We start from the raw sequence: 15,203 nt of genomic DNA, 5'->3' as shown, positions 1-15,203 counted from the left end.
GGGTGTAAGTGGAAGATGAGAGAGTTGTTTCAGGGAGGGAGGCCCGTGGGGCGGGCGGGGCAGTGTGGTGTGAATTTCAGCATGCCAGAAGGTCATGGATGGAGGGGGGTTAGGGGGGTTTGAGAACATAGCAGAGGTAAACACAAAACAAAGAGCATGACAGATCAAGTGTGGCCAGCACTGGCCCCCGCAGGACATCCTGTTTCATCAGGTCACATGACTCAGCACTTTCTGGGCCCGTTTGAGCCGCCCATCACCCTGCCAACCGAACCTTTTCTCTCAACCTCCTGATGGGGGCTGCACCTAAAGGTCATATTCGTCATTCAATGTTTCTTTGAAGAGTTTTATAATGTCACGACACGTGGCCATCGTACTTTTTCAGACCAAAGACCAGCGCAAATGATCTCAGACTTAAATCATCATTATCAATTTGCTGAAATTGTTCATTTTCCGTTGGTCGACTAATCGATCAGACCCCATTTACACCTCGCATTAAAATGCCACCTCTGTATCCAAATATACTACCTGGATAATAACAGTCCATTTCTGGATTTATGTAAAAAAAAAAGTATCTGCATTATCTGGACTCCACCTGTATTCTGATTGGATCTCAGCAGGAGGTAGTTATGCTACTAAAGCTTCCTCCTCACTCTTAGCTTCAACCATTTGCTGAAACACCTTGTAAAAGGAACTACTGAAGATCCATTCAAAATGTTTGTACTTCAGCTCCATCTCAGCTAGGTGCCGGTGCTAGTTGTATATTTGTAGCCCTGCTAGGCTCTCGACTTTGCCTAAATACACAGAGCTCCTATCTGAAGAGGACCTTCTGACCACCAGATCCAGATCCTACAGCTCCAGATTCAATGGTGGAGTGGAGTGTTTTGATTTCCTTAGGCTCTGCTACCATCTAGTGTTCACCTAGTGTTAAGGCAGGCAAGCAGTCTGCATGGTTGTCTATGACCTAAACAAAGTAAGCAGAGAGATGAGGTTGGATGCGTTTCCTCCTGGCTCGCCCTGACTGGTATCCAATCACAATGCGAGCCATAGCAGGTGTGTATGTGCTCTGGGAGATCAGTGAGGATCACAACGTGTGTGCTGCCAGCATTTACACTTTGCCGTGTTCTTCCTTATCTGGATAATGTATCTGCATACAGATTGCTTTTTAATGCAACATGTAAGGTGTAAAGTGGGGCCTCCATTGATCCAACAGCTCAGCACTGCTCTGCGTGACGTCAAATGAAGAGGTGAGCGGCCATGGATGGAAGCTGGCAGAGGAGTGATGGGCACCACATCACCCAGTTCTAACGCAGGTGTCAATAAATAAAAGCATTTCCTGTTGGAAGATGACATTTCATGTTAGTAAATGGTGAACATCAGAGTGTGTAACAGGTTCCTGTATCAGGATCAGGATCAGGCAAGAAAAATCAGTGCCCAAGTTTCATTCATCTTTACTTTCTCCTGCGTCCTGCACGGCTGAACCTGCTGCAGTGCATTGTGGTCACTCTGAGCCCTGATGAGGCGCTGCGTTTGCACAGTCCCGGCCATGCAGGGCATGCTGGACCATCGGGCATGGCTGCACTGTGAGCAGCCGCTTGTTTCATCATAAACAGAAGCAAGCTGCTGCAGTGCGTCATCTTTATATACCATCATCACCATCATCATCATCATCATCAGGTTTTCTGACCCCATATTTCCATCCCAACAGCATTTCCATTCTCATTCCAGCTGTGCACTTCTGAGCAGCATCTGGTTTATCAGCCAGATGAAGCCGCAGTGATGTGTTGGTGCAGGGCATGCTGGGTAAACTAGGAGCTGCTAATCAATTGAAGAGAAACTGATCATAAATCTTTATGATGTAAATGCAAGGTGTGAACCGATTTCTTATCATCTTGCTGATTTTGCTTTGGGCAACTGTTAATAGAATTTTAACAATTTTAAAGTTAATCCTATCATTTAAAGTTTAAATGATAGGATTTACTTTACTTTTTACTTTAGAATTGTTAAAATTCTAATTGTTTCTTACATTTCTGTAATATGAGTGGAATAAATGGACAGACTGCAAGTTTAAGATAATTTGGAATTTAGAAGAAAAAAAACGAAAATTCAATAATTACTTAAAAAAAACTAATCAATTAAACCCTCAAGCCTAGAAATGTTCTTCCTGTTTAAAAACATTAATGTACAAATGTTGGAAAGTGGAGAGAAAATGCAAACAGGAAATCTGTGAATCATGATGTACACATTTGAATTTAGATCATAGAGATTTAGAGATCAGTGTGTAAGAGAGAAGGATCACTAAGACGCAGTGTGTTTACCCGCATTACATCACTGTGGCTGCAGTCGAAGCTGGACAATCTTAAGCATGCGATGCTCATCATGCACGCAGCTTCATCTTATTGTAAATCATCTTAAAGCAACAGATGGTGACATGGATCATTAATGGAGTTAATTTGGGGGCATCTTAAAGCTAATGGCAGCCTGCAGAGGAGGAGGAGGAGGAGGAGGCCAGGGCTGTCTGGTTAACAGGGTTGTCAGAAGTGCACATTTCCTGGGGCGTTTCCCTGTGGTGGAGGGTGGGTGGGTGGCTGCTCAGCAGAGTGCACCATCCTTATGCAGTATAAACACATTACATACAAACACATGTGCAAGCAGTCGACATGATGCCAACAATGAGACTCCAGGTTTCGATGCTGGCTGAACCTAAGAAGGAGGAGGCCTCGTGAAGAGCGGAGGGAGGGAGGTTCTCCTACACGGCCATGTTGTGGTGTGAGCTCACGGTGAACGATCTAATCAATGCACCGTGATGCCAGTGGCATTCATGCAGAAAACAACACATTGAAGTCGGCTCCCCGCTTGTGTGGCCTTCGCACGAGCCCCCCTCCCCCCCTTCCAGCAGGAAAGGCGAGTCCCCGTGGCGTGTGTGCGTGTCAGTTGTTTTAGATCCGGGGCCTGCTCGGCGGTGCTGGGAGACGAACGCGATCGTGGCGGACATGGATCTGAAGCGCCGGGTGAGAAGAGGCTGAGATCTGTGTCCCTGCTAAGCTCGCTCCATCTAAAGACGCCATGTTCATGTGTTAATGACTTCTTTTCCTACACTGAAACGAAACAAAATGAAAGCGCTTCTTCCTCCCCCTCTTTTTGCTGCCATGTGATGATCATCTGGTGAAGAAGAGGGTAGGCCTGACCTCATTAGTCTCCCTGCTCAAAACCCAGGAGGTTAAGCTGTCTCTCTGTTGCCTCCTGCTCTTCATCATCACTAATTCAGTGATTCCATGTAGACTAACACACACACACACACGTAGATGTTTGTGTGGTCAAACGCTCTGTCTGACATACATGGTTGTACCTGGCTTTCCTATTCCCTGACCCCAGATTCTGTCCTGAGCTTAGAGCTTTGTGGTTCAGTCTGGGGGGGGGGGGGAGGGGACTGAAGGTGCCTGAAGCAGAGGAGGGGGGCGAGGAGATGAAGGCGTTGTGCTCCAGTGCTTCTCAGCCACGCTGGAAGTCACTGGAATACGAGGGGGAAATCATCTGCTTCACCGCCTGAGCGAAGGACCTCATTGCTCAATTGCATCGTAAACTTTGACGTCTGTTTGGGCAGCGACTGCACGGCACGAAGCCCCTGACATGCACGATAAAGCATCGCCCAGAGTTTGCTTATTGTTGTTTCCATTATGGACATTAGAGCATATAAGGCCAAGGAACGAGGGGAGATGCTGCATACTGGGTTTGAGGGCGTTTGATCGCATCAGATTGTCGAATCAGGAAGTCAAGCTGCACAAGACGAATCTGAGAACTGTGCCACAATTTGGGTCCAAAGTGGAGCCGAGCTGTCAGAACCCAACGCTCGCTCACATCATTGAACCTTTAAGCTCTATTAGCTCTGTTAGCTGCCGGCTGCTCAGCATTGCGGCAAGAGTGAAGGGACGTAACCATGAGGTGCCGCAGCATTAAATCCACATCAACCATAATGGCTGTTGTTACTGGTGGCGTTCAGGTGTCTGGCAGCACAACTGCAGCAGAGCGTCATTGCTCTTTATCGTCTGACCTTATGAAGTCATAAATAAGCGGCGCAGCAGCAGCGTGTAAGTATTACGTCATGCCGTGGGCGTGGAATGTTGAGTTGTGAGTCACATTCATCAGGTGATTGTCACAAGGTTAATTATCTACGTCTTAGTCTAACAGCGAGCGGTGACATGGGGTGAAGATGCCTCTGCTAATCCGTTACATACTAATGAGGGGGTCCCGGCCATCGCTTGACTTCCAGAGGTCTCCTTACTGTCCTGCAGGTACACACAATACAAACAGGCTCAGGTCGGCCGCTGTTGTGCTGGTTAAGAACCTACGGGGTGGCCGCCAAGGATGTGTTAAGCCAAGGCCTCGGAGATTTGTCACCTGGTGATCTGGCATTAATGACCACCAACCAAAAGCTCCTAACACGACAGAGATGCAGAGAGACGCAACTGGACCCTCGTGAGACGGGGGCTTCGCTGGGTCTCTCGCATCCCGTCCATCCCCTTCCACCTGGGTGTGAAGTGGGCAGAAGAGGTCGGCCATACCTGCAGGTTCTTCCTCCAGACATTGACGGCCGCAAAGGCCAGCTGCATCTGCTTCCTGCGGGCGTCTTTATGGCGCTTATAAGCGATTTCAATAAAGATGAGGAAGATCCCGGCTGCAATGCCTCCAGCAACCAGCATGAAGACTCCTGTAGGAGAGCGACAGAGGGACACAAAGGGAAGAGAGACAAAATGTGAGTCGCCAACCTTGAAATCCGCCGCTCCCACTGAACACGAAGGCGTGCTCGTTCTTTTGCGTTCAGCGGTCGCCCTCTCCTTTCTCAACCAGCTCCCACTGGCGGCGCAATGGCTGCAATCTACACGATATGACTACTTATCAAAAGACCACAACTTCACAAAGCCACAGCACAAGATCAATCTACGGCACGACCACGCCGACACTAAAACAATGTAAAGGTATTGGACAAAAAAGGGCTACAGTACCTTACCACTGCAGTTTTTGTCCAATCACTTTTAACGCTTTCTCTATGGCGTAAGGACCATACCTGCCATGTTCTCAAAGGTGAGTGTGGCTGGGGCATTGCTCCTTGAGTCACACTCCTGGTATCTCACCCAGGTTTTATCTAGGTCTTCCATGAAGCCGTTCTCATGAGAACTGCAGGGGGTTGGGGGGGTAGTAGGGAGAGAGGTGACAAAGTTAATACAGGCCCACAAAGACCACAGAACCGAGCCGCTTCCTCCCAGACTTCAACTTAAAGGACCATACCAGTGCACTTGCAGGATTTGGCTTCTTGGTTAGTTTGTGGTATTACTGCAGACAATCATCCTCAGTCACCAACATATGCATTTGATTCCTTACATGTTTTGCATTCCTCAAGGCAGACGAACAGGATAAGAAAAGTCCGCACCTGATTCGTCACGCACACCTACGAATTTGATGGAACCCTGGCGGAGTTGTTGATGAATCCCGCTTGATCTTAAAATTGAATGCGCATGATTAGCAGAAGAAAAAACCCCAAAACAAAGCACGTTAAAGCTGCGTGTCGACGCCGCCGCCGAGAGAAGACAGGAAGAAGCTATAGAATCCCTTGAAGCCCTTTGAAGCGTCAGCAGCAGCACTATGGGAACAAACAAACAAACAAACACATCGCATGTGTGTACTCGGGACCACTTTTTCCAGTACGCACGGTTGATGAATGAGGCCCAATGTTCCTACTTTCCAGGCAGCCATTGACTTCCATTCTTGTCCAGTTTCAGTATCATACTCGTGCAATCACAATCAACCACAGCCTCATACTTAAATAAATGTAAACCACTGGCTGCCTGGAAGAAAACAGCAACGTTTACAAAAATGGTACAAAACGACGTACCACAGTAACCTAACTATGTCCGGGATTTGGACGAAATAGGCTAAACCGTGCAAACTCACTGGTATGGTCCTTTAAACGACACAGAGACACAGACAGCTGGACAGATGTACAGACAGACAGACACCAACTAAGACAAACAGACAGACAGACAGAGGGCAGGAGAGGGAGAGACACAGAGAGAAGATGCTAAAACAAGGTGACTGGATGCCTGTAAATGACCGAGACGTAATCAAAAATCATACTGATCAAAAATAAAAAGTCATACGAGTAATGCAGCTTCGGCTGGGACAGACCTGAGAATGGCCAGGGACACATTCTGTTTCCAGGGGCTGTCCTTGCGCATGCCTATGCCAAAGCCCGAACGGAAAAACAGCTCTCCCGTGGTCACCAGGTCGCACTTCTGCGAGGCTTCAAACTCCAGCACCGCAGAGTCCCAGATGAAAGCATGCAGCTTGCTGTGGGGGAGGGGGAAGGGAGGGGGAGGAGGAGCAGGAGGAGGAGGAGGAGGGGAAGGAGGGGGGGAAGGAGGGGGTTACGGTGCAACAGTACAATGATTTACATAGACAGTTACGGCTCCCACCCCTCTCTCTCTCTCTCTTTCTCGCACACATGAGCGTGTGTGTCAGTCAGAGTTTACCAGCAATCTCTACCGCTGCTTACGGCCCAAATGAAATCCAATGCCGGACTGGTGAGGGCGCGTCCCCCATTGGACTCACCCCATCTCAAAGATGTTGGTCTGGGTACAACCTGAAAAAGGTGCTGCTCAGCTCAGCGTTAGCTCAACCTCACCACAGTGCTGGCGACACGTCCACATCTGCTGCTGTCCCTGGGCCTCTGCCTTGGCCGGGCGATGGTCCCGGACCAGGAGGAAGACGGCAGCAAGTTCTGCTGATTCCGCCTGGTCCAGAGGTCCATGTCCCCCCCCCTGAGCTAGACTGTCCCTCATCTGCGCGCCTGCCTGACAGGTCGAGCGGCCGGCCGACCCCGTGCTCCGGTCGGCCCGGCCTGGCCGAGACTCACTTGTCACGCACGGCCTGGATGGCCTCGGCGGCACTCTCATAGTTGTGCTTCTCCATGTGGCGGTACATGGTGCTAAGCTCCACCTGTCGCCGGAAGTAGATGTCCACGGAACTCTGCTTCACCGTGGCGTAGATGAACTTGTCGGATGGGTTTCTCAGCTGCAGAAAGAAACAAAGACACAGGATTACAGTCCAGTCTCAGGTCCTGAGGCGGAGCAGAGAGCTGCTCGGGGACATCCTGTCCTCATCTTCTATCATGCCGGTTTCCCCAGCACCATCTCCACCCCACCCCCAACACCGTCACTGCACAGCTGGAGACTCAAGAGAACTGCTGCGTCTATAATTTGACAATAGTATGACATCCTCTTGACCTGAAAAACAAGCGTGTTAGGGATCTCTCAGGCCGGCTGCAAAGTTTTTTCTCGTAGGTGAGTCGGGGGCGTGTTCTTGAATATTTGTATATTTGAGCCGAGACACATGGAATCCAAATGATACTTTGACCGATCTCATGAACATTTCCTCCTGCTCACCTACAAAAAAAAAAAAGCCTGGAACGACCATAAGTACACACGGCCACAGCCAGACCAGAGCTAATGGGACTTGGAGGTCATCCCAGGTTTCTGTGCACCCTTTGAGTTGCCACGGTTTCCCCCGCCGATTAGCTGCGGAAGTGCCGGACTGACGACCAGCCGACGCCGGAGCTCTAACGGCGTCTGTGGTGCAGTTACGTCGTGTCGTTTCGCCACGTACGTACCCGCGGGTCATTGATGCCGGTGATGCGCTCCTCAGGCCGGTCCAGCACCAGGAAGGCAGCCAGGTTGGCAGTGTATGATGCCACAATGATCATGGCAAATCCGGCCCACACCATACCCAGAATTCTCGCTGAGAAGCTTCGAGGCGCTCCTGCAGGACGGACGACAACACACGTACGTTTACGTTTCACACACGCACGTGTACGTCTACGTTTGTGGCGCACAGCTCAGGAATCTACCAGCTCAGATTGGATTCATTGTTTAGTTGAGTCGTTAGCGGCATGATGGTGCATTTTTCTTTACCTTCTCCTATACCGGAGTTGAGCAGCACTCCCCAGGAGAACCACATGGCCGATGATAAGGTGAGGGCATCTTCTTCTTCTTCTTCACTGTTTACTTTAAATCTTCCAAAGGGGCTAAAGGGAAGAGATCGGGAGCATTGCAGGAGATAAAGTGAGAGAAATCAGAGAGAACCGGCGGAGCGGGAAAACCGCGGCGACGCCAGGCGGGGAGGGGGACTGAGATGAGCAAACGCAAAACAAGACTGAGACGATGGGAACGGACAGAGACGGAGCGGTGGGATGTTTGGACGCGATCTTCACCTCTGTCTCCCTGCTCGTCCACACGGAGGGAAGATCTGCAGCTTTCGGCATAGCACACACACACACACACACACACACACACACACACTCACGCCGACTCATGGATACACATGAACATGGACGCACACATGAACACACACACACACAAATGCACAGGTGCCCCTTGTACCTGAACCGGTCTAGTAGGTAAAGCATCACCGCCACCACATGCACCGAAAGACCCACCAGCAGCCACAGCGTGCTTTGGAACGGCTGCATGAACGAGTCCAGCGTACTGCGAGGGATTTCCTGCAAAGGCACACCGCATCTGGGTTAGCATCAACATCCTAAACACGTCACATGACCTCACTTTGCTCCGTCAGAGTAACACGTGAGGAGAGGCAGGATCTCCTATTTTCAGATCTATGATGAAGCACATGTAAGCATCTCCTCTTCATATTTACCCCTGTGACAAACACTATGAAGATCATGACCTCATCACCACTGGCCACACACACACACACATCCATCACTATCACACAGGGTTGACCAGACACCACAAAGAAGCTTCATGTTGTGGCCCTGATGTCCTTCAATAAATTAGTGTAATCCTTCATTGTTTTGTTGTCATTTAAACTCTATTTTCCTACATAATGATCTGAATATAAAGGGAAATACTGATGCCTCTTTGAAATATCATAAACAAAACCACAATAATAACCCCCCTCCTCCTCCTCCTCCTCCTCCTCCTCATGGTGCTGGTCTGTGGGTGCACACTGACCTTTTTCACCAGGATTGTGAGTCCTTGATACTTGAAGGGTTTGGAGAACTCGATGTACTGGGCCCGCTCGTTGTTTATGGTGAGCGGGGCCACGATCATGTCAGCCAGGCCCCCCAGCAGCTCTCCCATCATGCCGTTCCACTCCTTCTTATTACTGTTGTTCACCTGAGAGGAAAGAAATGATCGTGACAATCAGCAATCAGCAGTCAGTCTTCTTCTATGTAGCCTACAGGTTTATAGAACTCTGTATCTCTAACATCCGCAGAATGCCCCATCACGTTTCCATAGCTACTCTGTGGTAGAATATGACTGACACACACACACACGATAACCAATATCATTAGAATTGTAAATTTCTCTCTAATTGCCTTCTAATGACGGCGTGGCAAACTTTATCAGACTGATTACTTTCTGCAGGCGCCACCTCCTGCATCAAATCCTCTGATTAACTTCCTGTTCCACCCCAACCTGTTCCTCCTCTCCAGCCTGCGTTTGGTATTGATTATCGTAATTAACCTTGTGTTTCCTAATCATCTGCAGCGCCTCAGCAGCATTATGATGTCTGGCCTCAGCTGTTAGTCAATAGTTGAGTGTATTGGCTCTTCATGCTTATGAAGCCGACACTTCCACTGGAGGAGCTTCACTCGTTCACATGGAGGATTTTGGTTTGTGTTCATTTACGCTCGTCTACTACTCACTCTCTCCTGAGTTCCAAATTTCCCATCAGCCACCAGGTGCACCTCGTAGGTAAAGTTCATGGTCATTGCCAGCTTGATGAGCAGATCGATACAGAATCCATAACAACACTGAGGAACAATTGGGCGTCCTGTAACAAAACGGAAAGGATTGAAGGTTACAATCAGCCGGAGGAGAGGCATTCACTTCATGTGTCTCTAACCCTCTAAAGTCACGTTGCTCTTTTTACTTTACATTGAATTTGTCACCAAAAACGCTGCTCTGCATGTTGAGACTGCTTTTGTGGCTCAAGTAATAAATCTAGACTGTAAATAAATAAAAATGATTAGCCAAGGATGTAATGAATTTGTAAAATAAATCAATAATTCTGGAAGGTTTTTGATTATCTACTCATAAAAAACAATAAACTGATAGATACACATTTAAATAAATATACTCAATCAATGAAAATGTGTATTTAAAATAAAAAAAATGTTTTTTTTTTTATTTCAATTGCTTTTGGGAATTTAAATAAAAAAATAATCCCCCCAGTTGTTTTTGTTCCAAAACCAACATTTTCCCCTCATCCAGGTCAGATGATTTATTTTTTTACAGTGCATTTTGTGTGACAAAGGAAAGCAGAAATCAATGCAAAGTAAAAATGCTCCAATGACCAAATATGAACCTCTGAGGCTCCAAAGGCGGTGGAAGTGGACAGAACAAAATGCGTCACACGATGCACTGCAGACACACACCCACACACCCACACACCCACCCACACACACTCATACTCATACTCATACTTATACTCACACTCACACACACACACACACACACACACACACACACACACACACACACACACACACACACACACACACTCTCACACTTATCAGACCACACACACACTCTGCAGGCACACAGAGAATGGCGCACTCAGCTACATGCATACATATATAGATACCTACTGCATATATATGTATGCATCATCCAGCGGCGTGGTGGTAAAGCACACTGAGTGTAAACGTCCCTGATGTGTTACCTGGGATGGTCTCATTGGGCCCAGCGCAGATAACCTTTTTAATTAAGACTCCATTCAGTGTCATCTCCTCCTTACACGTGCCGTCCGGCATGGTGGGCTTCACGTACACAAAGGGCTCCTGGTGGATCGTCACAATCTACGCCACACACACACACACACACACACACACACACAAGTGTAAATTGTTACTTAAAGACGAAAGAAAGAAAAAGAAAGAAAGAAAAAGGAAGAAAGAAAGAAAGACAGACAGAAAGATTTACCCTGATGGTCTCACAAAATAGAGATAGTTAAGTAAAGTAAGTATCAGCCCACTTAAAACAATACGAGACTACACACTCTCCCAGTTGAGTATGTATGTGTGTGTGTGTGTGTGTGTGTGTGTGTGTGTGTGTGTACAGCTCAGTGCTGTCACACTGCAGCGGGGTCATGAACGCACCGCACCTTTAATCTTGTGGACATCTGGAATCCCTGCGGTTTCTCCGTCTCTCCTCCGGGCCAGATGATCTTCCTCTGATTGTTCATCACCACCTGCAGACACACACGCACACATACACGCACGCACACACACACACACACACACACACACACACAGGAAGGTGCTTTCACACTACACTAATGAGTCAGCCTGCTTACATAACCAGCGCTTGGCACTTTATTTATATCAGCGACCTTTGACCTCTACCACACATGAGGATTTGGGGTGTTTATTGGTATCACAGAGTGCGCCGCTGATCCTCGCAGGAATCATGACATCATCCTCGTCTGTTTGCACCATGAGCCGGATGTCGACTCAGTTGCATCATATTTGTCCCCGCGTGTTGCGTTCAAGGACTTCAGAGTTCAGCGATAGTTTGTGAATGTTGTCTGCCTCCAGAGACCCAAAGCTCCGGCTCCTCCGCAGCCTAAATTCAAATGTAAACGGTGACGCTGCGTTTATCTGGCCTGATACTTGCAGCGCCGCCTGAGCTCCGGCTGAACACGGCCCCTTTTCCCTTTTTTACATTAAATGAGGACATCGGTGTGTCCCTCCGCTGAAAATGGGACACTGGCGCCGCATGTTGAGTGTGATATGAAGCAGAGCGACCAAAGCAGCAGCAGCGGCTTAAAGGTTAATACAAACAAGAGGGAGGACTAAAAATTCAACTTATATAATTTAAACTGTGTCTCACAGCTGTAAAGAGTTAATACAGTGTTCATCATTACATCGTCTTTATGAGGCTGGCAGACATTGTCCAAACTAGGTCAGACCTCTGTCTCTTTTGTTCCCCGTGCTTCCTCTCGCCCTCCTCTCCTCCCTGCTCAGTCCGGGTTATATTTAGAATTCTCGCTGCATAAATTCAACACAGTTTCATATTGGAAAAAGCCTGAAATGTGTCGCTGCGTCCATGTTTTTGTTTGTTTGAATAGTGAAGAGTGTTTGTCACACACACACACACACACAAACGGTTGGTCACGTGTCAGGCCTGCACACGCGTCTTCATGCTAATTGTCTGAAGCGGAAGTCGTCTTCTTCCTTTAGCTTGTTGCGGTACTGCAAACACGTCAGCGTTGCCTTCAACTTCACTTTCACGCCTTACACGTTGACAAAGTGGAGTTTGAGACGTCTCGCAACCCGATTTGATTAGAAGAAAAATCAATGCACAGCTGCCGGACTGCAAATGAAGTAAAGCTTTCTTGGAATTGATCCTACAGTCCAAACTTTCCAGTGGTTTGGTTCAGAATCGCAGGTTTAACACGGAAAATAACAATATGGCAAAGCATCTGCGTACCTTTATGCTCACGTCTCTTACCTGCGTTCCGTTGTACACGCCCACTTGGATGAGTCGGCTCTTCTGGTAGTTGAGGATGCTGTAATGGGCGTACTTCCTGTCGCCGTCGTCGTTGAACTCTACGCGTCCTGTGAGGCCTTCTGGGTATTTAGATGACATCAGCACCCTGTCATGAAGTAGGACGAGGGATGAGTGCGGGGCAAACCAGAAGGAAAATGAGGGCAAACACAGGATTCACACACATCCTGAGGTATCACACAAACCTGGACCATCAGGGAAAAGTCCTGGAGATCTATGTGCAACAAAACATCCTGGATTATTAGTTGTTGTTAAAGTGGTATCACTGGACCGTCTTCGTGGTGTCACATCTGCATCTCAGCTTACCGTTTAAACAGCGGCCCCGTTTTCCAGATGTTGGTGTTCCCCACACAGCCTCTAGGTGGCTCTGTGATGTTCTCCTTCTCGAACAGCTCCTGGATGGACTGGGCCACCACAGCCACGGCGTCGTTGATGTGGGCCGACTCGTTCTTCCCGTTGATGAGCTGGAGGCCGATCAGACCTGAGAGGATGAAAACCAACACCAACCTGAGCGGAGCGCAGCCGGCCGCCGTCGCTTTGTGACGCCAAACGTGTGAAAAACACTTTTTTGAAATGAGTAATTTGATATTTGCCATCAAAAACTGTTCCATAACAACTGGTTCATATGAGAGAACACGTCACAATCTCGTCAATACGCCCAGAAAACAGCAGCATCAGTAACGTGGGCTTAGACACCAAATGAACTACATGTGTTGTGACTTGCTTGAAAAATAACAACTGCTGTCTTGTCCAAACATCACTAATGAACTAATTAACCAGTCTACAGTAAGTCCAGGTAACAGTATCACCTTCAAATAAGCGTCGTCTCAAAACTACAAACCCTGAGCTCGCACCAAAGTGCTCAGGTGAACCTGAGGTGAAACGGGTCAAAAACAGTCAAGCGGATTATTTTGTATGTTATTGAGTAAATATGACTTTCAGGGCTCAGTTTGGGATAAAAATGACAACATGCTGACTTAAAGAGTAAAATCAGTTTGTGCTGAAAGTCAGAGCTTAGTGTGTTGGACTCATTAAAACATTTAAATGCTTAACACACAACAAGCCGCCTGCCGGTTGCCGGTCTGATGCCTGCGTCCTCATTAATCCTCTCTAATCCTATGTGTGTGTTATGATGAGCCTCGGAGCAAAGCCGGGCTCAGCTCCTTGATTGGCCCCGATGTCTGCCGGATCAACGTACCGTCTGGCGCCTCGCTCAGGGCTTTGCCCGACATCTCCCGCTCGCCCACCAGCCACACGTAGCCCGAGCCCGTCATGTTCAGGAAGCGAGCGGCCTTGTACACCGCAGCAGCGTCTTCCTCACTGCAACACAACAAGTGTCCCTAATGTCACCTTCTGTCCTTGTGATGACTCATCATCCTGCACTCCTGATGTCTCTGAGGCTTTACTTTATTTTCTGGAATAATTAAGAATTCAAGTACCAAATCCAGAATTTTCAATCATTTATTTCAGTCCTACAAGTTGGCGGAGAGCAAATGTTGTTGTCCAGGGAGACAGTGAAGACTGAACCTGTCTGACCCTGAGGTGTGTTGCGGCGCTCACCTGGCGGAGAGGATGATGACCCGGGCCTCCAGCTCCTTGGCCTCCAGCAGCAGGGCGGTTAAGTTGGTGTCCTGGCTAAACTGCAGGACTTTCTCTGCCTGTGATCGGGCATAAGAAAGGTCAAGCCAGCTAAATGACCCCCACCTCCCACTCCACGCTGCCTCTTTACCTGTTCGCCGTGAGCTCGGTGGACTTTGTTTTCGAGAACGGGAGACAGAGATTTTTTTTTCAAAAACAAAAAAATCAAAGCGATCCAGGGGAACCGGCTGAACTAAAAAAAAAAGCTTGAAGGGATAAAAAAAAAAACTTTTGCATTTGTTGGCATGCAAACTGAGGGTTGTCAAGGCTCCAAAGAAGGACGTGCATGTTAGGTAGGGGGAGAAGAAGGTCAATGCAACCAGTAACTAAAAACGGGTGAAGGGGAGTGAGGGGGACGTCTCCCCCCGATGGAAAAAAACTGCCGGAGGAGGAAGTAGCGTCTGGGAAACGGATTCATCCCAAACGACCGGCTCGTCACACAGGAATGGACTTGCAAACTCTTTTTGTGTGTGTGTGTGTGTGTGTGTGCGAATCTGTGTGTGTGTGTGTGTTCAGAATACATGCATTCGTTTTTTGGAAGGAGAAAATGAAAATGATAAAAAGCCGGAGGAGGAGGAAGGGGGAGGAGCGGGCGCTGCTCACTGATTAGGGTTTTTTTTTTTTTTTTTTTTTTGGACCGGAAATGATAGATTTCTCATAACAAAAGTCATTCTTCATTTAAATCAAAGGGAGATGTTCCAAAGAAAAACTGAAAGGAAACACGTGCTACCAAGAGAGAGAGAGGGGGGGAGGGGGGTGGGGGGGCATTTCTGGGTCGGCTGGTGACCGGCTGGGCTGGTTTCTAGTTGCTACGTTTGGAAAGTTGGTGGGCGGCGTGCATTGACCATGCAAGTATACCTTAGGTCCTCGCTTGTTGTCATAGGACAGTTGGTCGAGGTTTTCATAGTTCCTTTTTTTATTCTGATGAGTAATGTGCACAGAGAAAATATGCAGACACAGAAAAATATTATAAACAGTTGA

The 15,203-nt window shown here is 48.1% G+C and overlaps 1 protein-coding gene across 4 annotated transcripts in view; it reads right to left on the bottom strand.

Annotated features, from left to right (window-relative positions):
- The window catches only part of grin1a (glutamate receptor, ionotropic, N-methyl D-aspartate 1a), a 29,763-nt gene that overhangs the window by 6,963 nt on the left and 7,597 nt on the right, over positions 1-15,203 (bottom strand). For 2 of the 4 annotated variants that reach the window (XM_076169510.1, XM_076169511.1), the window contains exons 4-19: positions 15,081-15,143; positions 14,145-14,242; positions 13,783-13,904; positions 12,891-13,065; positions 12,528-12,672; positions 11,179-11,265; positions 10,738-10,873; positions 9,719-9,846; positions 9,021-9,185; positions 8,430-8,548; positions 7,962-8,074; positions 7,661-7,809; positions 6,908-7,065; positions 6,181-6,342; positions 5,063-5,172; positions 4,560-4,705 (exon numbers count right to left, since the gene is read on the bottom strand). In XM_076169510.1, coding sequence (XP_076025625.1) covers positions 4,560-4,705; positions 5,063-5,172; positions 6,181-6,342; positions 6,908-7,065; positions 7,661-7,809; positions 7,962-8,074; positions 8,430-8,548; positions 9,021-9,185; positions 9,719-9,846; positions 10,738-10,873; positions 11,179-11,265; positions 12,528-12,672; positions 12,891-13,065; positions 13,783-13,904; positions 14,145-14,242; positions 15,081-15,143 — 2,076 coding nt within the window. Of the gene's footprint in view, positions 1-4,232; positions 4,284-4,559; positions 4,706-5,062; positions 5,173-6,180; positions 6,343-6,907; positions 7,066-7,660; positions 7,810-7,961; positions 8,075-8,429; positions 8,549-9,020; positions 9,186-9,718; positions 9,847-10,737; positions 10,874-11,178; positions 11,266-12,527; positions 12,673-12,890; positions 13,066-13,782; positions 13,905-14,144; positions 14,243-15,080; positions 15,144-15,203 lie in introns of all 4 variants that reach the window. The other 2 variants (XM_076169508.1, XM_076169512.1) reach the window with 2 other exon arrangements.

This window comes from Genypterus blacodes, unplaced genomic scaffold, assembly GCF_046128005.1.
Source record: "Genypterus blacodes isolate CSIRO-AG114 ecotype Tasmania unplaced genomic scaffold, CSIRO-AGI_Gbla_v1 ptg000205l_1, whole genome shotgun sequence".
NCBI lineage: Eukaryota > Metazoa > Chordata > Actinopteri > Ophidiiformes > Ophidiidae > Genypterus > Genypterus blacodes.
The sequence above is the reverse complement of the archived record's forward strand: the minus strand, read 5'-3'. Positions and strand labels throughout refer to the sequence as shown.